The sequence below is a fragment of the Dipodomys spectabilis genome, unplaced genomic scaffold (genome assembly GCF_019054845.1).
Source record: "Dipodomys spectabilis isolate Male_0828 unplaced genomic scaffold, ASM1905484v1 ptg000004l, whole genome shotgun sequence".
In the NCBI taxonomy this organism is placed as follows: Eukaryota; Metazoa; Chordata; class Mammalia; order Rodentia; family Heteromyidae; genus Dipodomys; species Dipodomys spectabilis.
Genome location: NW_024870681.1, coordinates 4181284 through 4209100, shown reverse-complemented (window position 1 = coordinate 4209100; position 27817 = coordinate 4181284). Strand labels below are relative to the sequence as shown.

General features: G+C 38.1%; 1 protein-coding gene across 4 annotated transcripts in view; it reads right to left on the bottom strand.

Moving 5' to 3' along the window:
* Rhot1 (ras homolog family member T1) overlaps positions 1-27817 on the bottom strand; it is an 81459-nt gene that overhangs the window by 14259 nt on the left and 39383 nt on the right. The window contains exons 9-20 of one of the 4 annotated variants that reach the window (XM_042691176.1): positions 25574-25672; positions 24999-25107; positions 23598-23718; positions 18221-18305; positions 17384-17529; positions 15164-15264; positions 11663-11793; positions 10529-10612; positions 9422-9541; positions 6486-6688; positions 5366-5461; positions 3609-3731 (exon numbers count right to left, since the gene is read on the bottom strand). In XM_042691176.1, the coding sequence (XP_042547110.1) occupies positions 3609-3731; positions 5366-5461; positions 6486-6688; positions 9422-9541; positions 10529-10612; positions 11663-11793; positions 15164-15264; positions 17384-17529; positions 18221-18305; positions 23598-23718; positions 24999-25107; positions 25574-25672 (1418 nt within the window). The remainder of the gene's footprint in view (positions 1-3608; positions 3732-5365; positions 5462-6485; positions 6689-9421; positions 9542-10528; positions 10613-11662; positions 11794-15163; positions 15265-17383; positions 17530-18220; positions 18306-23597; positions 23719-24998; positions 25108-25573; positions 25673-27817) is intronic. The other 3 variants (XM_042691192.1, XM_042691185.1, XM_042691197.1) reach the window with 3 other exon arrangements.

The following is a 27817-nucleotide window of genomic DNA, read 5'->3' as shown; positions in this document are numbered from 1 at the left end:
TGTCCTTTATTTGCCTCCCTTAAGACTAGTGGCCTGTAAATACTTTGATTACTTTTAAAGCTTTAAAATTGCTATTCATCAATATCAGGAAGTTTCACAAAGAAATCTTTTTTTTTTTTTTTGGTCCAGTCGTGGGGCCTGAATTCTGGGCCTGGGTGCTGTCCCTCAGCTCTTCAGCTCAAGGCTAGCACTCTACCACTTGAGCCACAGTGCCACTTCCAGCTTTCTTCTTTTTGTTTATGCAGTGCTAAGGAATTGAACCCAGGGCCTCATGCATGCAAAGCAAGTGCTCTACCACTGAGCCACCTCTCCAGCCCCTCACAAAGAAATCTTATTTTCTAGTCTTTTGCAGACAGAGCTGGTCACAGACTACAGTTCTACTGGTTTCTTACCACAATCATTTATATCATTTAGAAACTGAGTTTCTGGCCTCCACCTACCTACTTTGCTTACCTACTTCCTTTCCTACCTGGAATAGACTTCAATATAAAACCCCCCAAATTCCACTTCTATCAAATAAACAACTGAAGCACCTACAGGGATAAGAAAGGTATTTTGTGAAAAGTACACAGGTTTCCCTGCTCATTTTTCTATTCCTGATTATCAGATATCCAGTGATGTGTGCTGCCACTACTATCAAGTCACTTCCAATTTATAAACAGATACGACAAAATGTACTGCTTCCTCTTTGAGGAACATTGTAGAGTAATTTACTAAGAGCAAGCACATCAATTTAAGGCACATCTAACCTATTTCATCTGGAAGCTGATTAAACCAACTTAGGTAAAAAACTGTCACCAACAATGAAGAAAATAAATCAATCTGTTATCATGAGCAATCAAAAGTTTCTAGAATAGGTATTAAAATTGTTAGTTTGTAATCAGCGATTACTGGGAGCCAAAGTATATTTACCAAGATAAGATATCACTTTCTATGCCGAGTGTGGTAAAAATTATACAGTACTTTCAGAAAACCCTTCCTGAAATCTCTGATAAGAAAATAAAATTGGCTCAGGCTCATCTGGTGATTCTCTTGCCACAGCTTTCCAAGTGTTAGGATAACAGATATATGGTACTACATGCCAGGCCTCATCAATCTATATCTATCTGTCTGTCTGTGTGTGTGAGTGTGTGTGTGCACATACGCGCATACACTAGTACTTGGGCCTTAACTCAGGGCCTGATCACAGTCCTTTACTACTACTTGAGCCACACTACCACTTCTGGTTTCTTTTGCTGGTTAATTGGAGATATAAGAGTCTCATGGACTTTCCTGCCTGAGTTGGCTTCAACCATGATCCTCAGGTCTCAGTATCCTGAGTAGCTAAGATTACAGGGATGAACCACCAGCACTCAGCTTCAATAACATTTTTAACTGACTGAAAAAAATCTTCCCAAGAATTCTGAACCAGCCAATGGTAAAAGTTCCCTAATGGAATACTATAGGGCTTGAACCCTTTTCTCTCTCCAACTTATAGGTACTCAACATTATTTTTTATGAGTAACTTGAAAGATAAGACATAGCTACCAAATTTGCAAGTGACAAAATGCAGAGAGAGAATATATAATGGGACAAATGATAGAAATGTTTGAAATGACTGCGCTAGAACAAATGAATTAAAAAGAATATGACACATAATAAATTATATATGTATCTGTATTTACATTCAAAAAGTCAACTAAAAATGTTTAATGCACAATTACAGAGGAAGGGACACCTGCCTTAGTAGCAGTTCACAGAAAGAAAAAAAATCTGATTCAATTAACTCCAAAATATTATATGTCACAGTGTGATGGCCTGCTAAGAAGTGAGTTCATGCACCAGACAAATGTCCTCATTGCAGGACATGAATGTCCACTATTCTGGACTTGTCAGACTATATACGGAACACTGTTCTCTGTTCTGGGTGGCAGCTCTTAAGAGGTACTCTGGAAAGTTAATAGCTTTCAGACAAGGACCACCAGGAATAATGAGACCACTAAAGCATCTAATTTAAGAAAAGGCTGAAAGAAATGGGGATGTTCTACCTGGAGAAGAGAAAATTAGGGGAGACATGATGGTCGTCTTCAAATGTCTGAAGGATTGCTATGTTGAAGAAGGGAGTAGAATAGTCGTATGTTGTTCTAAAGGGCAGAACTAAAACTAAAGGAGAGAAAGTTATAGGGAAAACATTTTAGTTTTTTAAAAAAAACAAAAGCAAAAACCCTCTCCAAAGAAGAAAGTCACCAGCAAATAAACAGCACTCTCTCAGGAAGGCTTGCAGGAAAGCATTCTAATAGGAGGTTAGGCCAGATGAATTCTAGAATCTCTTCCAACTGAAGATTCCCAACAACAGAGCTCCTGAATATTGTTTGGTTTGAACTAGCCTTGCATTTTCCCAGCTAATCATCATGAGGGGAACTGTCTGATTATTCCTTTACAAGAGTCATTAAAGGTCAGAGGCAGAACTTTACTACCAAGTGAATGTAGTAATCCCTTCAAAGCAGTCCTGAGATGGCTGCATTCTTACTCCAGAGCTGCTAGTGCTCAAACTCTTTCGGAATGCCTTCAAAATCAGTGTCTGACTCACTTTAGAAACAGTTTCATTATTTAACAGACCTAACTCTATTGGTGGACTCAAACTATGATTATTTGACATAGCTAGAGTCTAGTACTAAGTGAGTATACAGTGGTGGACCAAATATCTGAGTCATTCCTAACCAAAATCTGTTATTTAGCTTGAGCATCCATTAAATCAAACCCAGCTGTCAATAAATGATTTTAGTTCACCCTTAAACACCTGAAAATTTGATATCAGACACAAATTAATATTACATGGGCTTTTAAGTTCTCAAAAAATACTGATTTACAAAAAACAACATGACACGAATAAGAATGTAACCTTCCAAGTTTGTTGCTTTGAGGGAATAAATGCATTCTTTCCTTTTTTTTTTTAAGCATTACTACTTTACAGGAAAATTTCATACTTTTGATCAAGTGTATAGAGCTCAAAAACCAGTGCTATAGATCTTGTTTTTCCTTTTTCATATTCCTTCAAGTCCTTAAAAGTTGGTTATTATCCTTGTATCCAGAAAGCATGTTCTTTCAAGTGAATATTCTAGGTACTTTTTAAAAAGTAAAGGCAGATTAGGTTATAAGTGGTTTCAAGAATAGAAGGTTTTGAAATTCAAAACACTGTTGATATTAGTATGATTTTAATAAGATATATCATGTGAATATAAGTGGAGTACAATGTAACACATAAGAATTTTTGTTTGGAATCCCTTTTTCTTACTAGAAAAGCTCTTATCTATTTCTACAATGCATAGCCAAAAGAATTTAATTTTCCCTACACATATTATCTTCTAATATAAAAGATAATTTAAGCTCTCTAATAAAAAATTTTTAATCTTATTTTGCAATCCTCAAACTAACTCTATTAACTGAAAAAAACATTATGAAGGATGCTTCCCAAAATAAACATTTCATCACAGTGAGGATTTTAGTGAAAGTTAGTTGGGCATCAGTTGGCATGTTGGCTTGGCAATGAGTATCTGTATAATAAATATTCATTGTTTTCTTTTGTATTTTAACAGAATGCCTGGTACCCAGTAAATAAAGTTAAGAACCTGTTAAGAACTGCAGTGAAGATTTTGTTCTTTACAGATTGCAGCAAGTCTGAGTTGAGGAAGTTCTGACAGATGCAAAATGTACACCTGTTGCAGGTGCACATACAGCGTAACCGGGCATGGCTGCGAAAACACACAGAAGGACAGGGTTGAGTTCTTACAAATATGGCACAGGTCAGGTGTGCCAACTTAAAAAAAAAGATTTAGGCATAAGCAACACTCTTTGTAGAAAGAAAAAGGACAGTGTGGGGCATGCTAAAGTTGTGCAGAATTCCACATTTATCAAAAACATAATAAACAGCAATAGCGTCCTCCTTCCTCCCTATAGAAAATCTAGGGAACTTTATCTAACACTTATGTGTTGTGTTTTGTTTTTTTTTTTTTGGAAGGGGGAATGGAAAAATTATTAGAGGAGAATCAGTGGAATAAATATGCACAGCAATAGATGGCACCCTCATCTAAATTAATAAAAACAAAAACTGAGTAAGCCATAGCACCAACTAAAAGGACAAGGCTAGCATTTAAATAATCATTCCTTCCTCCTTCTCCTCCCTCAGCACACACACATGCCTGGAAACCAGGAAGGAGAATGGTGACAAATACACAAAAGAGTCAAAAGACGAGTATATTCAACCCTGAGAAGATATGAACAACATCGTCTTTAATTCATCAAGCACCCTGGCTCCCGCAGGAAATCAAAGTGCTTCATAAATTTCCACTAGAACAAAATACAGGGTTAATTTCATCAGCTACCAAAACATAGCAGCTAAGTATGATAGTATGAAACTTCAGGTAAGAATGTAAAACTCAAAAATGGATCCAATTGAAATTGGTTATGAAATTTAGGGAGATTTCTGACTCCTTTCTGGTTGAGTGGAGGTGCACTACTGAGTACAGCACATAGAGCAACCCATTTCACCTAGGCCCTGACTAACAAAGTGGGGAGTCTCCATTGACTATTTAGTGGTCAGAGCCACTCAGACATACAAAGCCATCACACCACCCATGAAGAAGTATTGGCGCCGAACCCACTCAGAAGAGCGCCACCTGATGAATGAATGCCACCACTTCCTGTAACACCTCATCATTTAGAGGCCTCTCAGTCAAAGGACTGGCTCAATCTGACTTGGCTTAGCTTGTGAGATCTGATGACCACAGCACACGGTGCATGGTTGTAGAGATTAGCAGCATCCCAATAATGCCTAATTCCCAACATGAAGAAAAACAAGAATTAATTTTGAGAGTTAATGCTCAAGACATTCTTTTTTAAAATCTGACTTGTGATGATAAACGTTATCACTGCTACTAAGTCACTGCCAGCTGTCATACTGGAATCCATCTGTTATTTTAAAAACTGAATCTAACTTCAACATACACAAGCTCCACCCACCAAAAAGGAGAGATGCAAAGTATGCTTAGCAACAGCCAGATGCTTCATGAGAAGTAGTTTGGGATCAATTATATAAATAAGTGTCCATGTATGTACATTTATCATATATACACACATACAACAATAATTATAGTAAAATACTTTAAAGATATAGATCTAAAAACAGTTGGAGTTACTTATAGGGCTTTTAAAAGTATGTTTACATAGTAAAGAAGATAACACGATATACAGTTAGGCAGTAAGTCTGACCAAGCAGTGCGTTTCTAGATAATTACTAATGTAAATTATAGCAACAAAGGAGATTTGTTCATCCTATAAGAAAATGTCAACAAAGTCCCACAGAAGTCATAAAGAAAAAGTAACTTACAAAGCAGTTTTTAGAAAGACCCAGATTTTTCTCAAATTCTCTATTCTATCAGTGTTGCCCATGTCTCGGGAGAGTCTGCCTCTGTAATGATCCTCTCTGTAGATAACATACATGAGAGTTTTAAAGCAAAGGTAAAACATAAATAAAATTTTGCTTATCTTATACTAATAGGTATGACTTGTTTTCCATTACAAATAAAAATTCAAAGGTTTGCTGCATATTTTTTTAAAAGTATTAGCTAATGGAATACCAGTAAAGTTAACCCTGATTTAAAAATCTGTACAAATTAACATCTTTCTGGGAAGTCTCAGTCTTGGTTTCTAATAATGTTTGATTATTACTCTATTTGAGCTACAGTTATCATAAAAAGACAATTATTTAGAGAATAACCTAATAGTAATCAAAACAAGCTATTTGGTCCTGAGAAACGCACTGCCTGAAAAGCTATTTTGTTATAAAACAGAATTTATACATAAGAAGAATTTATTCTTGAGGAGAATGTCATTGAGAATCATGCGATTTTAAGGCTGTTAGTAAACTACAAAGGTAAACACAGTTACATGCTTATACATATGCATGTATAGATATACAATAAATGTACATGAAATTTGTGACTCATATGTGGAAATTCTGATCACAGCTACTTTTGATAGTACTTAAAAAAAACATACCATATTCTGAATTCAAACATAAAACAAGATAAATTTACAAAAGATATTTAAATCCTTCATATGCCCAAGCTCAATTAATCAGCAGAAAAACTGAAAAATGAATTTTGAGTTCATAATCAAAAATGCCTTATAAACATAAAGTAATATGACGCCAAGCCCATTTTATTGGTATGAGGCTATTTTTTAATTCTGAGTGGGAGGCTGTGTTAAAAGGAGAGCTAAAGCTTGCTCAAAAATACACAAATATTGCCAAAAGCACTCTTCACATTATTTTATTATGATACCCAAACCAAACTTGCAGCTGCCCAAATTTGCACCTTCTCATTATGAAGTCTCTTTCTGTTGCTGAACAACTTCTAAGTGACAAAGAGCCCTCTCATGGCTAACAATGGCATGCAATGTTATTATGAATCATGCAACATTAAAACAAAGACAGAGCAAGTACTTACGGGTACATGGCCATGGTTGTCAACTTAACAAAGATATCCTTACTGGGTGCATCAGCAGTATTGCAAGTGAAGGCTTGAGGTGGAGGCATTTTGTGTTTCCTGCAGAAATCAGTAGGTGAGATACTGTATTCTTGTTTAACTTCATGCAGGTCTGACTTGGCAGCTACGATTAAGCAGGGTATTCTGCTGTCCATAAAGTGTTGCTATGGAATAAAAAATAAAATCAAAATTTGATGACAAGCCTCCAAGTTACTATTTTAACTAAATGTCAACTAAAAACTCTTAGGGGAAAACACAAAGGCCCAATGTGTATGTATCTCTAATCATATAAAATAATACTTAGTGAAATGAATTATAAGGATATGGAATGAATTATAGGGGAAAAAATAACAGAGTGGCAGCTCACTCAATAAAGTCAACTCTACTAAAAAAAAAAACAAAAGAAAAAAAACAAAACCTTCCTCTGGATAGGCAAAGCAATATTGTTTTTGTTTGCCTGAGTACTGGCCCTGAGCTTTTTGCTCAAGGCGGACACTTTGCCACTTGAGTCAAAGATCTATTTCCAACTTTTTTGTGGCTAAATAGAGGTAAAAGTCTCATGGACTTTCTTGCCCAAGCTGACTTTGAACCCGTATCCTAAAATCTTAATCTCCTGAATAGGTAGGATTGCAGATATGAGCGCTCAGCACTATAATTTTAAACAGGGGAAGTGTAAATCATTCTCATAGTAAATATGACTAGGATCACTTTTTTGGAGGTAGAGGTATAGTTCAAGTGGTACAGTGGCAGCTTTGAGTAAAACCACCAAGTGAGAACATGGACCTGAATTCAAGCCCTAGTACCACCCCTTCCCACAAAAAACATCACTTTGATAACAAAACAGACCAATTCTAATTCTTTAGATTCACTGTATTTTTTAAAAGATTTTTTTAATTTTAAAAAAAAACACGATGAAACAAAAAGTCCACCTTATACTTAACAAAGACTATTTTGACTATTTTTTTCCATGATACTTCTAGTGTTTGAGTATATGTATTTATTTATATGTTTATACAGTCATAGTCATGCTGGTAAAAACATTTAAAATGTAATACTGTATTGTCTATATTCATCAGAATTATTTGGAAATTCATTCTTCTATTGTTAGATTTCTGGATTGTTTCTAGGTTTTGCTACCTAAAACTATGCTAGATTAAATTACCTTTGTGCATACAGTTTTTCTTCCTATTGACTTTTTTTTTTAATTGTGAAAATACCGTATAGGGGGGTTACAATTACATGGGCAAGATAATGAGTACATTTCTTTTTTTGTTTGTTTTTTTTTTTTTTTGGGTCCGGTCCTGGGCCTGAACTCTGGGCCTGGGCACTATACCTCAGCTCTTCAGCTCAAGGCTAGCGCTCTACCACTTGAGCCACAGCACCACTTCCGGCTTTTTTCTTTTTGCTTATGTGGTGCTGAGGAATCGAACCCAGGGCCTCGAGCATGCAAGGCAAGCCCTCTACCACTGAGCCACCTTCCCAGCCCCCCCCCAATGAGTACATTTCTTATCAAGCATTGTTGCCTCCTCCTGTTTCCCCTTCCCAGCCCTTCCCATCTCCCACGCCCCCCCTGCCCCCCTTCCTATTGACTGTTGTTGATAATCTAAAAAAAAAAAACTGATAAACTTTCCAAACCTCTGGTTTATTCCCTTGCCCTGGAGTTATTCTTGGAATAATTGGTAAAATATAATCCATATTATTTCTAACAGCCAAGAAGACCTTCCATTAATGCAAAAGTTGTTTTTTTTTTTTTCCTTTTTTTTCTGCCAGTCCTGGAGCTTGAAGTCAGGGCCTGGGCTCTGTTCCTGAGCTTCTTTGTACTCAAGGCTAGCGCTCTCTCTACCACTTGAGCCACAGAGCCATCTCCGGTCTTTTCTGTTTATGTAGTACTAAGGAATTGAACCCAGGGCTTCACGCATGCTAGGCAAGCACTCTTACCACTAAGCCACATCCCCAGCCCCAAAAGTTCTTTTTCTCTTTTGGCAGCACTGCGATTTGAACTCAGGGCTTCATGCTTGCCAGGCCAAGTGGCCTACTGTTGAGCTATGTCTCCAGCCCTTTTGTATGCTGGTTATTTTGAGATAGTTTTGTTCCCTGCCTTCCCTAGGCATGCAGTTGGACCTCATGCTGTCTATTTTAGGCGTTCTGTCATAGCTGGAATGACAGGAGCATGCCACCATGCCCAGCTCTCCATCTTCCCTCCATTAAGATTGAGTCTCATAGATTTTTCTACCTTTGATGGCCTGGCACCATAATTCCTACACTTCCCCCACTCCCACCCCCAGTACAGTCTGTCTCCAATGTAGCTTGGTATGATGGCTGTGCACTACTATGCCAGCTATGGGTTGAGATGAGGATCTTGTAAACTGTTTTGCCCAGGCTGACTCTGATCAGCAATCCTCCTATTCTTAGCCTCCCAGATAAAAATTACAGCCATGAGTCACAGATGACTACTTGGACATTCATAACCAGGAATATATGAGTCATGTGTGGGAGGTAGGGAACCCCAATGTCATATTACCATTGTAGTATGAAGCAAGAAGGGGGAGGGTAAAGATCCAGGTTTTTTGTGTTTTGTTTTTTTTTTGGGGGGGTCCAGTCGTGGGGTCTGTACTCTGGGCCTGGGTGCTGTCCCTCAGCTCTTCAGCTCAAAGCTAGCGCTCTACCACTTGAGCCAAAGTGCCACTTCCAGCTTTTTTTTCTTTTTGCTTATGTGGTGCTGAGGAATCGAACCCAGGACCTCATGCATGCAAGGCAAGCGCTCTATCACTGAGCCACCTTCCCAGCCCCTTTTTTTTAACTCTAGAAATGATTTTGTTGCTTCTTTTTGGGTAGGAAACATTACATTGCAATTCCATTAAAACACCACATATTATGTTTAGCCATAATCTACAAACCTTAAAAATCCTGGCACAATACTCAAAGGACTTGGGATTAGTGACATCATATACCAGACACACAACATCACAAATGATTTCGGCCTCAGTTAGAAATTCCGATTCTGAGATATCATGCAACTTGTAAAAAGGAAAAGATAATGAAAATCATTAATACCATAATTTTAACATACAACATCATGATGTATTATGACTTGTTCAATTAGACTTCCTAATTTAAAAAGTGCTGTTAAGCACTATTATTACAAGCATAGTCTGAGACATGAAAAATATGACTTGCAAAGAATAGTGCATGAATTAGAGAAAAGGAAAATTAACATTAAACAATATTTACTGAATACCCAATATTTAAAACTACAAGAGAATAGGAGACTAACAAGGTTTACAAAGAGACTGACAAACCTTTATCAGAAAGAGTAAAATGTTTAAAATATCCAATGTGATCATCTGGCAAAATAAACTATTTTTAAAAATTTGGAAAAAGAACTTTTTTCTAGTACTTATTATTTGTTAGAAACTTTTCACTGAAGAGCTAACAAAATAAAAAAATTTAGGCTCACAAAGAGTAAGTCCCTTGGTGAAAGTCACACAACTAACCAAAGGTGGACCAAAGTTGAAAATGCAATGACTAGATCTAAGGACAGCATATTACCATTTTCTACTATATAGCATGGTATCTTTTCAATCAGATCATTCTATCATATATTCTTAGGTTATCCTCTTCCCTAATAGATAAACTTGATTCAGATTACATATAAACTACTAAGCACAGCACTGCTTTCATGCTGATTTTTAGTCAATAGTGATAGAATTTTTTTTAATCAAATAGAACTTAAAATTTATTTTTGTCTTTATTACTGTGGTATAGCTACAATCAAGTATAGCTAAAATATACTATTAAGTGCATAAGTGTACAAATAGATGCATTATTGTTTCCATACCTGTTCAATAACCACATAGACTGAAGGAATGAACATTACAATGAACAAACCAGGTAAAAAATACTGTACACAGTTTCTACAATATATATGTTAAGTTAAAGCCAGTGTTTCAGTCATGGAAAAATAAGTTCAACAAATAAAATCTTTGTATCACAGAAATTCTTACCAACAAATATTTTTCTTGTCCATATACATAAACAGTATTAATTGCATAATAGGATTTATGATCATCATGAATCTTCTTCTGCCTCTGAAAACAGAACCAAAATCTCAATTTACAATAAGACATCACAGAAATTAGTTTTCATCAACACACATACCTTTGTATATGTACAAGGGTAAATTACAAATAAAGGACATTCTTTACACTTGTATACAGTTCATCAGTACAAAAGGATTATTTATGTTTCTTAGTTCTTTGGCTCTTAACACAAAAGATGCATTTGTCTGCATAAAGTGAAAGCAGTACTGAAGAGAAAGTATACACTAGAGACACCTGCTGGCAATTGTCATAATTTGGTTACACATGAAATTATTCTGAAAATTAATCTTCTTATTGAACAAAGTAATCAGAACTAATAGCTATCATTACTAAATTTGAAATATTTTATACATACAAAATTCTATCATTATTAAGCTACCAGTACTAAATTTGAAACATTTTGTACATACATACATACATAAAATTGTACATTTATGGCAAGGATTGTGTTAGGTACTTTCATATGTATAGTCATTTAATCCCCACTAAATAGTGAAACAAGATATCCTACTCTCAACCCATCTTTCCCCCTGTCTTGATAGGGTCTTACAGTGTAGCCTAGCCTGGTCTGGAACTTGTGATCCTCCTGCCTCAGCCTCCAAACCTTGGATTTCCGATGTAGTCCACGATGCTGGGTCCTATATTTTAGATGTATTTCTCTAATATACATAGGCCAATGAATTCTATCAGTCATCTAAAAAGATTCATGACTATAAAAACTAAGTAATCCAGCTGGGCACCAGTGGCTCATGCCTATAATCTTAGCTACTCAGGAGACTGAGATCTGAGGATCATGGTTCAAAGCAAGCCCAGGCAGGAAAGTCCATGAGACTCATCTCCAATGAACCACCAGAAAACTGAAAGTGGTGCTGTGGCTCAAGTGGTAGAGAGCTAGCCTTGAGCTGAAGAGCTGAGGGAGAGTGCCCAGGCTCAGAGTTCAATCCCCACGACCAACAAAAAACTAAAACAAAAACACAAAACTATGTAATACAATTACTATAAAATTTGATGGATGAAGTTTATATTCTGAGAACTCACCATTAAGTTTCTCCCAAGAAGAGCCTGAAGAACTCCACTTTTCCCACAGCCTTTCATTCCAATTACATTACATCTGAACACATTTCTTTGAGTTTGTTTTTTCTGCAGGTCTATTTTTTTATCTCTTGTCACTAAAAAGAAATACACAAAACAATAAATACATAAGACTGGACTGGGAAGGTGGCTCAATGGTAGAGTGCTTGTCTTGCATGCAGGAGACCCTGGGTTCAATTCCTCAGCACCACATAAGCAGAAAAAGCCACAAGTGGCGCTGTGGCTCAACTGGTAGAGCATTAGCCTTGAGCTGAAGAGCTGAGGGACAGCGCCCAGGTGCAGAGTTCAGGCCCTACAACTGGCAAAATAGTAATAATGATAATAATAATAATAACAACATAAATACATACATAACACTTAAAATTCACTATGCTTCCATTCCACCTTTTGCAAAACTAGATCTTGCTCTTTATCACTTCTGTTTTTGTTTTTGTTGCCAGTCCTGGGGCTTGAACTCAGGGCCTGAGCACTGCCCCTGAGCTTCTTTTTGCTCAAGGCGAGCACTCTACCACTTGAGACACAGTGTCTCTTCTGGCCTTTTCTGTTTATGTGGTGCTGAGGAATTGAAACCAGGGCTTTCTTTGTACATGCTAGGCAAACACTCTACCACTAAGCTACATTCCCAGCCTCTTTATCACTTTTATGAAGTGTTTCATCTATACACATATTATCTAACACTCAGGCTGTATGTGATATTAACTACTAAATATAATGCATATGGGAAAGTTGACTTAATGTAAATGTAATGACATTTATTTTACCATAAAATAAGTAATATACTTTTACTAAAAACAAATCCTAAAAAATGAACAAAGGGCGGGAAGTGTAACTCAAGGGTAGAGTCTCTTCCTAGCAAGCCTAAGACCCTGAGTACAAACCTAGTGTTGCCAATAAAGATAAAAATAAGACAGAAATTTAAAAAAAACCTGTGAATACAGTTAACATTATACCACAATTATTTTTTGTGGTGGTTATTCATTGAGAATCTCTGATTTTTTGCTGGTATTGGGGCTTCAAGTCAGGGCCTCAAGCTCTTGCTTAGCTTTTTTTGCTCAAGGCTGGTACTTTACCACTTGGGCTATACCTCCACTTCGCCAATTAACTGGGGATGAGTCTCTTGGATTTGTCTGCCAGACTAACTTAAAGTTGAGATCCTCAGATCTCAGCCTCTATAGTAGCAATGATTATAGGTGTGAGCCACCAGAACCTGGCCTGAGATAGGGATTTGCTTTCTTTACTGGCCAGCCTTAAATTTAATCCTCCTATTTTTGCTTCCCTGTGTTCCTGGGAACACACACACACACACACACACACACACACACACACACACACACGCACGCACGCACGCACGCACGCACGCGCGCGCGTGCGCGCGCGCTCCCCTAGCCTTTGTGCTTCCTCTATAACTGGGATTATAGGATTATGCCAGTGTGCCAAGAAGTGAGATGGAGTCTAGTGAACTTTTTTGGTTAGGATTATGCCAGTGTGCCAAGAAGTGAGATGGAGTCTAGTGAACTTTTTTGGGCCAAAGCTGGCCTTGAATTGAGATGCCCAGATCTCTACTCCCCAAGTAGCTAGCTAGTATTAAAGGTTTAAGCCACTGTTCCCTGCTTTCCATCTAATTTTATTCTATGATGAATTACTGTCATAATAAATTAAAAATCAAGGCTGGGAATGTGGCTTAGCAGTAGAGTGCTTGCCTCACATGCATGAAGCCCTGGGTACGATTCCTCAGTACCACATAAACAGAAAAGGCCAGAAGTGGTGTTGTGGCTCAAGTGGTAGAGCGCTAGCCTTGAGCTGAAGAGCTCAAAGACAGTGCCCAGGCCCAGAGTAAGCCCTATGACTAACCAAAAAAATAAAAAGAGTAAAAACCAAAAGATGTTATTTGAAAGTTTGTACCTTTTTTGGTGCTGTATCTATAAGTGGAGAAAAGATATAACATTAGCAAGCCTTTCAGATATACATGTAACTGGGAGGTAGTGGCTCATGACTATAATCCAAGCTACTCAGGAGGCTGAGATCTGAGGCTCCTGGTTCAAAGCCAGTGTGAGCAAATTCAAGGAACTCTTATCTATAATTAATCAGCAAAAATCTGGAAGTGGAGGTATAGCTCAAGTGGCAGAGTACAAGCTGTGAGTAAAAAAGCCAAGTAAGGCATAAAGCCTCTATTATTAGCACCAAAAAAAAAAAAAAAGAAGGCAGGCTAGAAAACAATGCTATATTTATTTATTTTGTCAGTTTTGGGGCTTGAACTCTGGGCCTGGGGGCTGTCCTTCAGCTCTTCAGCTCAAGGCAAGCACTCTACCACAAGCCACAGCCACCACTTCCGGTTTTCTGAGTGGTTTATTGGGGATAAGAGTCTCATGGGCTTTCCTGCTAGGGCTGGTTTTGAACCATGTTCCTCAGATCTCAGCCTCTTTAGTAGCTAGGATTATAGGTGTGAGCCACCAGCGCCCAGCTCAACAATGCTATATTATCAGCACAATAGAATAATGGGACATCTCTTCTTGAGGTAAAAATATCTCTTTAAGATGTACCCTAAGATCCAACAGCAGACCTCACGAGAGACATTATTTATTTTATCAAGAACTGAAAATAATTTTTTAAAAAATACTACCCATAAGTATGAGATAGTTAAATAGTAACAGAACATCCATGACAACACACATGTAAGATGTGTAAAAGTATACTTATTTATATGTAATAAATTCTGTCTAACCGGTTAAGTACTTTTTTAAAGGGTACTTGTTCTATCAGTTTTAAAAAGGTTGTCTTCTTGGGCTAGGGTTTCCTGTAAAATATAGCAGATTTATAATAACTAGGATATAAGAAACTCCTGAAATAATTAATTCCCTAATTCGTTATTTCCATAGCTATGGGTTTCTTTGAGTGAACACACTGCTTTGGCAAGAATATATAGTTTATATTCAAAATCTATGACAGACAATAATGCCCATAGTTCCCCCTCATTTTCATCAAAGGAGTACTCCCAGGATGTAGATTAGAAGTTTTCTTTTCTGTTCTAATAAACAATAAAATTGAGCAAGGAAAGCTAAAAGAGCATAGACACAAGAACTAATGAGAATGAATTTACTTTTATTCTTTGTAACATCTGAAACTGGAGTCTTAAAAAGCAATATTCCAGTTGAGCACTGGTGGCTCATGCTTATAATCCTAGCTACTCAGGAGGCTAAGATCTGAGATTCCCTGTTTGAACCCACCTTGGACAGATAAAGCTCTTATTTGTAACCACCCAAAAGCCAAAATTAGAGCTGCAGCTCAAGTGATAAGAGTGCTAAGGCTTGAACAAAAAAGTTAAGGGACAATACCCAGGCCTTGAGTTCAAGCTCCAGGAACAGCACAAAAATAAATAAAACAAAACAAAGCCCATAAAGCCCCAACAATATTCCTTATCACAAACTGACTGAGTATCTAGACGCTTACCTGTAATGGCTGAAGCTTGAGATTCTTGTTCAGTCAATATGGAATAGCCTAGATAGCCCAAATATTCCAGGCACCTCTGTACATCTAAGTAGGTTGTAAGCCTAAGAAAGGGTAATGTTAACAAGGTAGAAAGTTCCTAAATGAACATCCAGAGAAAAGAAAATTCCAACAACTCAGGAAATGTTAACCACTAGACTTCCTAAATAATATTTATCAAGCTGCTATGGATTTGGCTACACTGACATTTTTACAGCAGAGAAGGGAGAATTCTCGCAAAGCAAGGGCAATTTCTTCTATCTCCCCAACATGAGGAAAATAACAAGTCTATACAGGTGAGTTGAGAGTGGTCAGTAAGAACTGCAGGTGTCTCACACCTATAATTCTAGCTACTCAGGAGGCTGAGATTGAAGGATCATGGTTTAAAGCCAATCTGGGCAGGAAAGTTTGTGAGACTCTTTTTTTTATTTTTTTATTTTTGGGTCCAGTCGTGGGGCCTGAATTCTGGGCCTGGGCGCTGTCCCTCAGCTCTTCAGCTCAAGGCGAGCGCTCTACCACTTGAGCCACAGTGTCACTTCCGGCTTTATTTTTCTTTTTTGCTTATGTGATACTGAGGAATCGAACCCAGGGCCTCATGCATGCAAGGCAAGCGCTCTACCACTGAGCCACCTTCCCAGCCCCAAGTTTGTGAGACTCTTATCTCCACGACCCAAAAAAAAAAGCTGGAAGTACAGCTGTGTCTCAAGTGGTAGATTACTAACCTTGAGCAAAAAAGTTCAGGGGCAGTGTTCAAGCCGCAGAAGCATGTGTGCATGTGTGCACACACATACATACTACAGCAGGGAGATAATATATTATCTGTTTCCAAAGTCAACATACAGTTTCCGGGGCTGGGAAGGTGGCTCAGTGGTAGAGCGCTTGCCTTGCATGCCTGAGGCATGCAAGGGTTCATTCCCCAGTACCACATAAGCAAAAAGAAAAAAAAGCCGGAAGTGGCGCTGTGGCTCAAGTGGTAGAGAGCTAGCCTTGAGCTGAAGGGCTGAGGGACAGCGCCCAGGCCCAGAGGTCAGGCCCCACGACCGGACCCAAAAAAAAAAAACAAAAACAAAAAAATCATATAGTTTCCTAACCAATGGCAATCTTGATGACAATTAAACGGATCCAAAATTTTTGACAAAAGGCCCCAAATAACTGAAAGGTACCAGAAACTAGTTAGTCTTTCTGATACATCTGAAAAAAGAAAAGATCCTAATAGTGAAAAACTTAGTCTCATCAAGGCTAAAGTAACAATGTCATCATAAAAATTAAAGGATTCCCTTAATGGCTTATACATGTCAACCACATCACAATTAGATTGTAGATAAATCCTTACTAAGTCTTACTACAAATTCATGAGTCAGAGTATGGTAATCAAGAACACCACATATATACTAGTTATACAGGAGGCATATAAAGGAGGATCACAGTTTGAGGTTGGTTCCAGACAAAATTGGGAGACATTGTGTAAAAAGTAAGTAAAGGATGGAAGTGTTGTTCAAGGGGAGTGTAGAGTATTTGCCTACCAGTGTGAGGCTCTGAATTCAAACCCTCATACCAGAAAAAATAAAGTAAAATAACAAGTCTTCAATAATTATTAAAATGCTTCTCCCAGGTTGAAGGAGTAAGAATTATGCAACAGCATTATTTCCAGTTCTCTTAATCAAACAAAGAAGTACTAAAACAGTTTAGGGTTTTTGTTTGTTTTTGTTTTTGTGCTAGTCCTGCGGCTTGAACTCAGGGCCTAGGTGCTGTCCCTGAACTTTTGAACTCAAGGCTAGCAAATGGAGCCACAGCTCCACTTCAGGCTTTTTGGTGGTTAATTGGAGTTAAGAATCTCATGAATTTTCCTGCCAGGCTGTCTGTGAACTATGATCCTTAAATCTCAGCATCCTGAGTATCTGGAATAACAGGCGTGAGCCAATGGTGCCCAGATTAGTTTAGTTTTGATATAAGACTTATGATTGTTTCCCAGTACTATCCTCTAAAAGAAAACCACCCTATACGGATAAATTCAAAGAACATCTATAGCTCAGCTTAAAAATATCCAGCAGCATTACAAATCTTGAGTAAGGGTAATTACGAGTGAAAAATTCACAAGAACTGACTAGCTTACATGATGAATATAATATGCCATAATCTAACCTCCTTGTGACTCTAGAAGAAAAAGATAAGTGCTATACTCACGTCCACTGGGAAAGGAATCCCTGGTATGTTATCCAGCCTCTTTCATTTGTGCAAACTGTGTTATTCACATCTGGCCCCCAAGGTATGTAAGGAAAAACTTTAAACAAATCTTTAAGTTCATCAGGTGACAAAGCGCAGTCTCTATCCTGAAGATTACAAGGAAATTAATATTTAGATACCTAAAAGAACAATGTCCAAGAATAAATCCCTAGTCTAATAAAGCTATGCTAAAAACTGAGTAAACAAATGATAAGAAAATTTATATTCTATCAAGAAAATTCTTCACATGGATATAAGATAAGCTTCGAAAGAGTGCATCACAAACTAGAATTTTACATTTTGAAAAAACAATAAAAGAGCAAAAAATATTTTTGCTGGTTTAGAAAGTTGAGTTTCTCGGGCTGGGAAGGTGGCTCAGTGGTAGAGCGCTTGCCATGCATGAGGCCCTGGGTTCGATTCCTCAGCACCACATAAGCAAAAAGAAAAAAGCCGGAAGTGGCGCTGTGGCTCAAGTGGTAGAGTGCTAGTCTTGAGCTGAAGAGCTGAGGGACAGCGCCCAGGCCCAGAGTTTAGGCCCCATGACCGGACCCCTTCCCCCCCCCCCCAAAAAAAAAGAAAGTTGAGTTTCTAGCTACATATCTCACAGCTAAGACAACAGAGTAACATCATTCACACAGATTTTTTTCTTTTTTTTTGCAAGGGCTGGGGTGTGGTTCAAGTAACGGAACATCTGCCTAGCATGTGCTAGGCCCTGAATTAAAACCCAATATTGAAAAAAAAATTACCATATATCATGAAAATTACAGTTTAAATACAAAAATAAGTTTAAAAGCTTACCAAATCATGTTTGTCAAAGGTGCTTTGGAGAAATAAATATGCATGATGATTTAATTCAGTAGTGCAATCAGGAGGTATTTTTAGCCTGTTGAAAAATTTAAGAAAATCATTAATCAAATATTAAAATTTAATTTGAAAAAGAAAAAAGTTGCAACAAAACTTTTTGTGGGATGACACCAAGTACATAACATCTTCTCTGAAGCCATTAAGAGCTTTCTAAGCAACATTTCTGGTGTGGTTACAGCATGCTCAAGAAGGGTCAGAACAGTCAGTTCAAAGTGACACACATATCATTGCTAAATATCAAATGAACAGGATGAAATAAAATCTTTATAAGTAATATAAATTAAACTGCAATAGGTTTGTTCTTCCAATAACCAAATTATGTTACAATTATGAGCTTAATTTTTTTTTTTCTGTCTTAACAGTACTGAGATTTGACTCAGGGCCCTAAGCTTTCAGGTACTCTACTGCTGAGCCACACTTCCAGTCCTTTTTTGCACTGCTTACTTTGAGATAGGGTCATGCTTCTTGGACAGGCATGCACTTGGACAAGTACTTGCTACTTTCTATTATAGCTTAATGGATGGACCACATTCTCTCAAATTTTTCTGCCCAGGGCCAGCCTGGAATTGCTATCCTCCTGATCTCAGCCTCCCACATAACTAACATGCCCAGCTATTGGTTGGAAAAGGAGTCTTGAAAATTTTTCTACCATGGGCTGGGAAGGTGGCTCAGTGGTAGAGTACTTGCCTTGCATGCATGAGGCCCTGGGTTTGATTCCTCAGCACCACATAAGCAAAAAGAAAAAAGCCAGAAGTGGCGCTGTGGCTCAAGTGGTAGAGAGCTAGCCTTGAGCTGAAGAGCTGAGGGACAGCGCCCAGGCCCAGAGTTCAGGCCCCACAACCGAAACCAAAAAAATAAAAATAAAAAAATAAAAAAATAAAATTTTTCTGCCTGGCTAGACTCACACCACAAACCCAACTACATATTAAGCCCAAGTATATAGGCTTAATATCAATCTCCATGTTGAAATGAGTTGAAAATAATGTGAAGAGGGATTTCTTCTTGGTCTTTCTGATCCACCTTAAATGCAGTTCAATGAACAGTGAAATGCAATGAGTTAGGTAACAAAAAGACAAAAAGGAGGTAGACTTCAAGTTAAAAAAAAAAATTTCAGTCTGACATGGGTGCTTTACACCTGTAATCCTAGCTACTCAGGAGGCTGAGGCTGAAATATGGGGATCACAGTTCAAAATTTGCCAGACAGGAGAATTTATGAGACTCTCATCTCCAAATAACAACCAAAAAGCTGGAAATGAAATTGTGGCTCAAGAGGTAACACACTAGCCTTGAGCCCCCAAAAAAAGCACTCAGGGACAAAGCCCAAGCCCTGAGTTCAAGTCTCAGAACCAGCACATCATACACAAATATAAACAGTTTAAACTGGCATAATATTTGCACTTATTTTATGAATCCTAAAGAAAGCAGAGTAACTTCCATTTCCATATCCTCAAATACTATCATTTTTATGTATTGGAAACATTCAAACTCTTCTTCACTTATTTTGTTTTTGTTAATCAATCATGGGGCTTGAACTCTGGGTCTGGGCACGGTCCCTCAGCTCTTCAGCTCAAGGTGAGCACTCTACCACTTAAGCCACAGCGCCACTTCCAGTATTTTGGTGTAATCAGAGATAAGAGTCACACAGATGTTCCTGCCTGGGCTGGCTTTGAACAGTGATCCTCAGATCTCAGCATTCTGAGTAGTTACAGGCATGAGCCACCGGTGCCTGGCTTCTCCACTTATTTTGAAATGTATAATTATTACAGATTATAGTTATCCAATTATGCTATAGTCCATCAGAAATAATTCTTCCATCCCTAAGTGTATTCTGGTATCATTACCAACCTCTACCTTCTCTCTCTCCAATCCCCTCTTGGAATCAGCTTCCACAAATGAGTGAGAACCTTCAGTATTTGTCTTTCTGCAAGTGTCCTATTTCATTTCCTCTAGTCCCATCCATGTGGCTACAAATAACAAACTTCATTTTTTATGGCTGAGTAGCTATCATATATGGCATTTTTATCATTTACTAATCCACAGATGGGTATCTAATACCTTGTTTGATTCCATAGAATGACTATTGTGACTAGCAGTAAACATAGGAGGGATAGGTTATTTCCTTGGTATGATTTCATTTCCATATAAATGGTAGAAGGATCACAGATCACATGCTAACTCTATTTTTAGCTTTTTTGAGGAACCTCCATACTGTTTTCCATAATGATTGTACTAATTTGCACTGACATCAACAGCATGGTGAGTTCCCCTTTCTCTGTAACCTTCCCAGCAATTTTTTTTTTGTCTTTTTGATAGCAACAGGCTCCCTACCACTATGAAATCATATTGAAGCCAGATCGTCAATCAGCTCTCTGTAAAATGAGTCAAGTGCTGAAGTATGTAAACTAAAGATGCTAAGGGAGCTGGGAAGGTGGCTCAGTGGTAGAATGCTTGCCTTGCATGCATGAGGCCCTTGGTTCAATTCCTCAGCATCACATAAGCAGAAAAAGCCGGAAGTAGCGCTGTGGCTCAAGTAGTAGAGCACTAGCCTTGAAGCTGAAGAGCTGAGGAACAGTGCCCAGGCCCAGAGTTCAAGTCCCATGACTGACAAAAATAAATTAATTAATTTTTTTTTAAAAAGAGCCAGGCACTAGTGGCTCACACCTGAAATCCTAGCTACTCAGGAGGCTGAGATCTGAGGATCACAGTTCAAAGCTAGCCTGGGCAGGAAAGACCGTCAGATTCCTATCTCTAATAAACCACCAGAAAATCAGAAGTGGTACCATAGCTCAAGTGGTAGAGCACTCACCTTGAGCTGAAGAGCTGAGGGGATAGTGCCCAGGCCCAGAGTTCAAGCCCCACAACTGACCCCTCCTCCCCCCCCAAAAAAAAGATGCTAAGGAAGCCACTATAAAAAGGAACATCTCTAGACTAGAAGGTAGGGCAGTGTCGACACTACTGATTTTGACACTATCCCTTCAACTGAGAATTAAAGGATGAAACCTTAACTAAAGGTAGTAGAGTTAAAATATACCACAGGCAAAAACCTAGATAGAAAGCAACATATGTTTGGTGATCTATAAATAGTTTGTGGTTTACTTCTGGAATTAAGGTGGGGAGAGCATGGGCACAACCAGTAATGAATGACCTCAGCCATGTTAAGAAGCTTAAGCTTTACCTTGTGTCTCAGGAATTAACATGGCGTGTGTGCGCACATGCACGCGCGTGTGTGTGCGTGTGTGTACTAATTTAGGCAGAGTTAATAATAAAGTTGGAGAGGTTCAAGTAGTGGCTCTAGGGAGTTATTTTTCAGGAAATATGAAATAAAGTATGACAGAGATGATTAGTATACGTATGCCACAAAGCCCTAACAGATGGGATTTACCATTTTTCTATCTTAAAAAGCACTAAATAGTTTCTTATAGAATGTATCCATTGCAAAAGGACACAGAAAAGAAAACTTTGTGGATATGTCCCAGGATAAATTCATCTACCATTACATAGTCAATGAAAAATCCTGGAAACAGCTGAGTGTCTATAATCCTATTTATTCAGGAGGCTTAGACTTGGAGTACACAGTTCAAAGACAGGTTAGATAGAAAACTCCTTCAAGACTCCAGCTCCAAATAATCAGCAAAAAGCTAGACTAGAGGCATGGCTCAACTGGTCAGCCATGAATGAATGATCAAGGAAGTAAGTCAAGTTAGTACAAGGCTCCTAGTTCAAACCAGTATTGGTAGGAAAATAACAACAATACAAACAAAAACTGGGAAATGTGCAAAGATTAAGCAATTTAGACAAATGAAGTTCCAACTTAGAACTGATTAGCGGATGAGAATCTAATCACAAAGAACTCTATTTCTTATTAATGAGGAAGAGAAAGTAACAAGTCTTTATGAACTGTTACACAGACAGCCAGAGGTACTATTTTAAAATAAAATTTTAAAAAGACTCTGAAAGAGTAAGGAACAGAGTTGAACACCCAAAGGCCAGATCATGCAAAGTTATAATCCCTGAAAAGCCTGCTTTTGTGGGTAGAAAAGGCACCCTGCAGCAAGGCAATCTCCTATGTGAGGGCAGCACTTGGCACATTTTTAAATAGAGCTCACATAGCATTATCAAAGGAAAATAACCATGTACCAATCAGCTGCTCAGGAAAACTACTTATTTTATTCTGACAAAAGGAAAGAAAAATGCTAACCAACACATATTTGATCTTTGAGTCTAAAACAATGATTATCTGGCATCTTTTTTCTCCTTCAGCAAAATGCATTTTTTTTTTTTGGGTCCGGTTGTGGGGCCTGAACTCTGGGCCTGGGAGCTGTCCCTCAGCTCTTCAGCTCAAGGCTAGCACTCTACCACTTGAGCCACAGCACCACTTCCAGCTTTTTTCTTTTTGTTTATGTGGTGCTGAGGAATCGAACCCAAGGCCTCATGCGTGCAAGGCAAGCGCTCTACCACTGAGCCACCTTCCCAGCCCCAGCAAAATGCATTTTAAAAAGATACTTGTATTTTCCATGGGAAGAGAAAAAAAAATTGGAGCTATACTATAATTAGTGGCTCTCAATTGTGGATGTAGTTTCTAAGGGAATATCTGGCAATTTCTAGAGACATTTTTGGTTGTCACAACTGCAAGAATGGGTGTTACTGTTATCTAAGGATGTACTAAACACCCTATAATACACAGGACAGGTTCCATGATAAAGAATTCTAAGGGCTGGAGGCATGGCTTTGGTGGTAGAACACTTGCCCAGCAAATGCAAGCATGAGGCCCTGAATTCAAACTCCACCTCTGTCAGGGGAAAAAAAGAAAAGCACAACATAGTAGTCAAGGATTTGCCAGGCACAGTGGCTCATGCCTGATACCCCAGATATTCAGGATGCAGTGTTGGGAGGATTAAAGCTCAAGAGCAGCCTGGGGAAGAAGTTAGTGAGACCCCCAGATCAACAAATACAATGGATTTGAAGGTGTGTGCCTGGAATACCAACTATGTGGGAGGCATATATAGGAGATTTGCAGCTAGAGGCCTATCATAGATCAAGAGTAAAACCGTATCATAAAAATAACTATAGAAAAAAGGGCTTAGGGTATGGCTCAGGGGATAGTGCTCCTGTCTAGCAAGTGAAATGTCCTGAATTCAAATCCAAATACTGAAAAAATAAAAATCTCTAGTCCAAACTGTCTACAGTGCAGACTGAGAAATAATTCTAAATTATTCCAGAGGTGGTTGAACTACAACATGTGTTAAGTAAAACATTTAAAATTTAAAATTACTTGGCAAGTGAAATCAATAATAAAACCAAAGGTACGTACAGGGGGAATAAATATTCAGGTGTTAAATCCAGATCATCGTCATAACCAAATCGTCGAAGCACAGTCCAAGTAGTTTCGTGTCTCCCTCTCTGGATAAAAAGCGTGTGTAAAAAGAGAAAACCTGCAATAAAGTACAACAATAAATACAGTTGACATGAAGAAGGGTGCACAGTCACATGGGAGAAAAACATGTATGATAATAGCAGGAGGGAGATTTGAAAACACATATACGCCAGTGTTCATATGGAAGAAAAAAAGAGAGTTGACTGGTGTTTCAACGAAATAGCTCATTTTGAAGGGTCCAACACATATACTCAGTTCAGAAGAGAAAGTTAGATGAAAAGGCCAGAATTATATCCCACGGAATATACTGACAGTCACAAAGTTACATAACAAAAACAACTGCAAAAAATAAAATATTGTATATATCTTCAATAGAAAATTCTAGATTTTAATTTCCTTTCTTATTTCACTGAGATTCAACGAACTATAAACAGGAACATTCTAACACTTGGTAAATTTGATTCATAGACAAGTCCCTAAAAGTAATTCCTGTTTACAGGGATTTAAAGGAAGGATTTTAAGGTACATTTGTTTATTCCAGATTTCTTTTTTTTTTTTGGGGGTCCGGTTGTGGGGCCTGAACTCTGGGCCTGGGCGCTGTCCCTCAGCTCTTCAGCTCAAGGCTAACGCTCTACCACTTGAACCACAGCGCCACTTCTGGCTTTTTTCTTTTTGCTTATGTGGTACTGAGGAATCGAACCCAGGGCCTCAGGCATGCAAGGCAAGCGCTCTACCACTGAACCACCTTCCCAGCCCTATTCTAGATTTCTGTGATGAACTTCTATGTTGCTGAGGATCCAACCCATTTCCCTACCTCTAATTTATATTACAAAATAATAATTCTCACCAATAGCATATTCCCCAGCTTAAATATCCAAGTCATATTTAGGATATTAGTAAATATTAACACTTTCTTAAAGTTAATAATGCTATATAGATATTCATCTTCTGCAAAATTTCAGACTGATTACTCATGCCTATAATCCAAACTACTAAGGAAGTTGAGATATAAGGATCTCGGTTCAAAGTCTGACAAGGCAGGAAAAGTCCATGAGAATATTAACTCCAATTAACCATCCAAAAGCCAGAAGTAGAGCTGTGGCTCAAGTGGCAGAATGCCAGCCTTGAGTGAAAAAGCTAAGAAACAGTAACCAGGCTCTGAGTTCAAGTCCCAGTACTGGCATCGAAATAAATAAATAAATAAAACTGAAAATTAAGTAATCTAAAAAGGTGAAAAAAAGGACTGAGGATAATGCTCAGTAGTACAGTGTTTGCTTGTACTTAAAACCTCTTGAGTTTAATCCCCAGCACAGGGGCAGAAAAACACCATTCTCCTACCTTTCAGTGTCAATCCACTGTCAGCTACACCATCACTTATATGTTTTCTGACTACATTCTTGACATCTTCCAGAGCTTGAGGAGCTAACGGAGTGTTGAAACAAATTCTCTAGCAAAAAGAAAAACAACATATAAATTAAATTAAATTGAAAAGAAACACATAAATAATATTAAGCCAAAAGAGATAAATTAAGATAGGCTCTACTTTTTTAAGCATGTCATATTTAGAAGAAAAGAAACTTCCAGTTACTGGTATTTTGTTTCTATATCATCAGGCTCTTTGTAGAGCTATGTTACACAAAGCCAAGAAAGCAGAATGATTGAGGGTTTAAACTTCCAAGTTATCTGTAATACAACCATTGTAGACCATGAAATGAAACTATCAGAGTCTTCTTAGTTCCTACACATAAGAGTTTTTATATCCTAAGCAAGGACTTAAATAGTTTGATGTAGTAGTTTTACATGAAAAAGACAAAATCTTAACAATGTATTGTTTGTTAAAGTAAGTTTTTATAGTTTTTATTATTAGCAAAGAAAGAAAAAGCTATACAAATATCTGAAGTAAAGAGAGCTACCTGAAAGAAGTTGAGTTCAGCATCATTGAGTGTACCGTCATTATCCTGATCAGATATTTTAAATATACGAGTAAGGGCTTTTACACATGCTGGTTTCATCTATAAAACATCAAGAAAAGAAACAATTGTTTTAATTAAAGTTAGATTTTTAAAAAATTACAACTTTCGGGGCTGGGAAGGTAGCATAGCAGGAGAGTGCTTGCCACTCGTGCTATGAGGCCCTGGGTTCGATTCCTCAGTACCACATAAACAGAAAAGGCCAGAAGTGGTACTATGGTTCAAGTGGTAGAGCGCTACACTTGAGCTGAAGAGCTCAGGGACAGCGCCTAGGCCTAGAGTTCAAGCCCCACGACCAACAACAACAACAAAATTACAACTTTCCTAAGTTATGCTGGGAAAATGATCTCCAACTCGAGGTAGCTATGACTAGAGACTCGAAGAACCTCGCGTAACAACATTTTAAACTAAAATAACAAAATTTCTGAGGCAAGGCCTCATTGATTATATAACATAGGATGGCCTCAAACTTGTAATCTTCCTCCTTAAGAAAGTCATGTGCTACTACCCCTGGCTTTAAAGTGATTTTTTTTCTCCTGACACTGGCTACTGAACTCAGTGTCTCACACTCTCATTTGTCTTTCTTGCTCATAGCTGGCATTCTACCACTTGAACCATGACTCTAACCTGGCTTCCTACTGGCTAAAGATGGAGCTTCATGGACTTTTCTACACAGTCTAACTTTGAATCATGGTCCTTAGCTCTCAGCCCCATGAGTAGCTAGGATTATAGGGATGAACCACCAGCACCCATTTTAATGTGACTTTAAAGTGTTAACCACCAATCTAGGTGCTGGTGCCTCAAACTTGTACATAAATAAAACAACGTAAAGTCTAAAAGTTGAAAATTTTACCTATTAAAAAGGTACACCGAAAAAATGAGCAACAGATGGTAGCAATATCTTACTCAAGTGAGACTAGCAGAAGAGCCAGAGATTAGCAGATTAGCAGAACTAACAAGAGGGCTAAAAGCAGAACAGCAAATGAATAATGGAGACCAGACTTAGAGGGAACTTCAATGTACTACTGGAATAAGGCTTCAGAGGTGAAAACCTGTGGTATGAAAGTACTTGGCAATTTTCTTTGCTTGTAAAATACAGCACTGGGCGGGGAATGTGGCTAGTGGTACAGTGTTTGCCTAGCATGCATGAAGCCCTGAGTTTGATTCCTTAGTATCACATGTCAGAAAAAGCCAGAAGTGGCACTATGGCTCAAGTGGTAGAGTGCTAGCATTGAGCAACAAAAGCAGCTCAGGGACAGTGCCTAGGTCCTGAGTTCAAGCCCCAGGAATAAATAAAATAAAATACAGCATCATGCTGGATCAGAATGGAATAAGTTTCTAACAATGTACTTGGAGATATTTATGACAAGACAATTCAGAAAATACTGAATTACGAGTAAATGATAGCTGGAATACAGTTCAGTGGTAGAACATTTGTATAATGTACAAAACCCTGGGTTTGATTCTCAGCACTGCAAAAAAAAAAAAAAAACAAAGAACAGGACTGGGAAGGTGGCTCGGGGGTACAGTGCTTGCCTTGCAAGCATGAGGCCCTGGGTTTGATTCCTCAGCACCACATAAACAGAAAAAGCCGGAAGTGGCACTGTGGCTCAAGCGGTAGAGCGCTCGCCTTGAGCTGAAGAGCTGAGAGACAGCGCCCAGGCCCAGAGTTCAGGTCCACAACCGGCAAAAAAAAAAAAAAAAAAAAATCACATGCATATACACATACACACAAAACAAAAGACAAAAAGCAGGGGGAAAAAAGAGGAAATTAAAAAGAAGCATCTCAACAAAGGAATAACAAATAAACCAAGAACAAGGAAGATAACTAAGGTCAGATTAAGTGCCAACTCATTTTTTTTTTTAAACCGGAGTCAGCACTTTTTCTATAAAAGGTCATATGACAAATATTTTAGCCTTGGAGCCATTAAGCAAAATCATGGACTATAGAGAAAAAGAAAAATTTAAATTCCAGTGGTTTTACTGAAAAAATTAAAAATACAGTAGTACTAAGATTTTGTTTTCCACTAGTCCAATTCTTTTTGGAGGAATAATGTTTTGTTTAATTGGAACTTACAGTCAGCATTTGTGACCGTAAAACATACATATGTTAATGGTTATCTGTAATAAAACGTTGTTTTTATCTTTAAAAAATGTCTTTTTAGCCGGGAGCTGGTAGCTCATGCC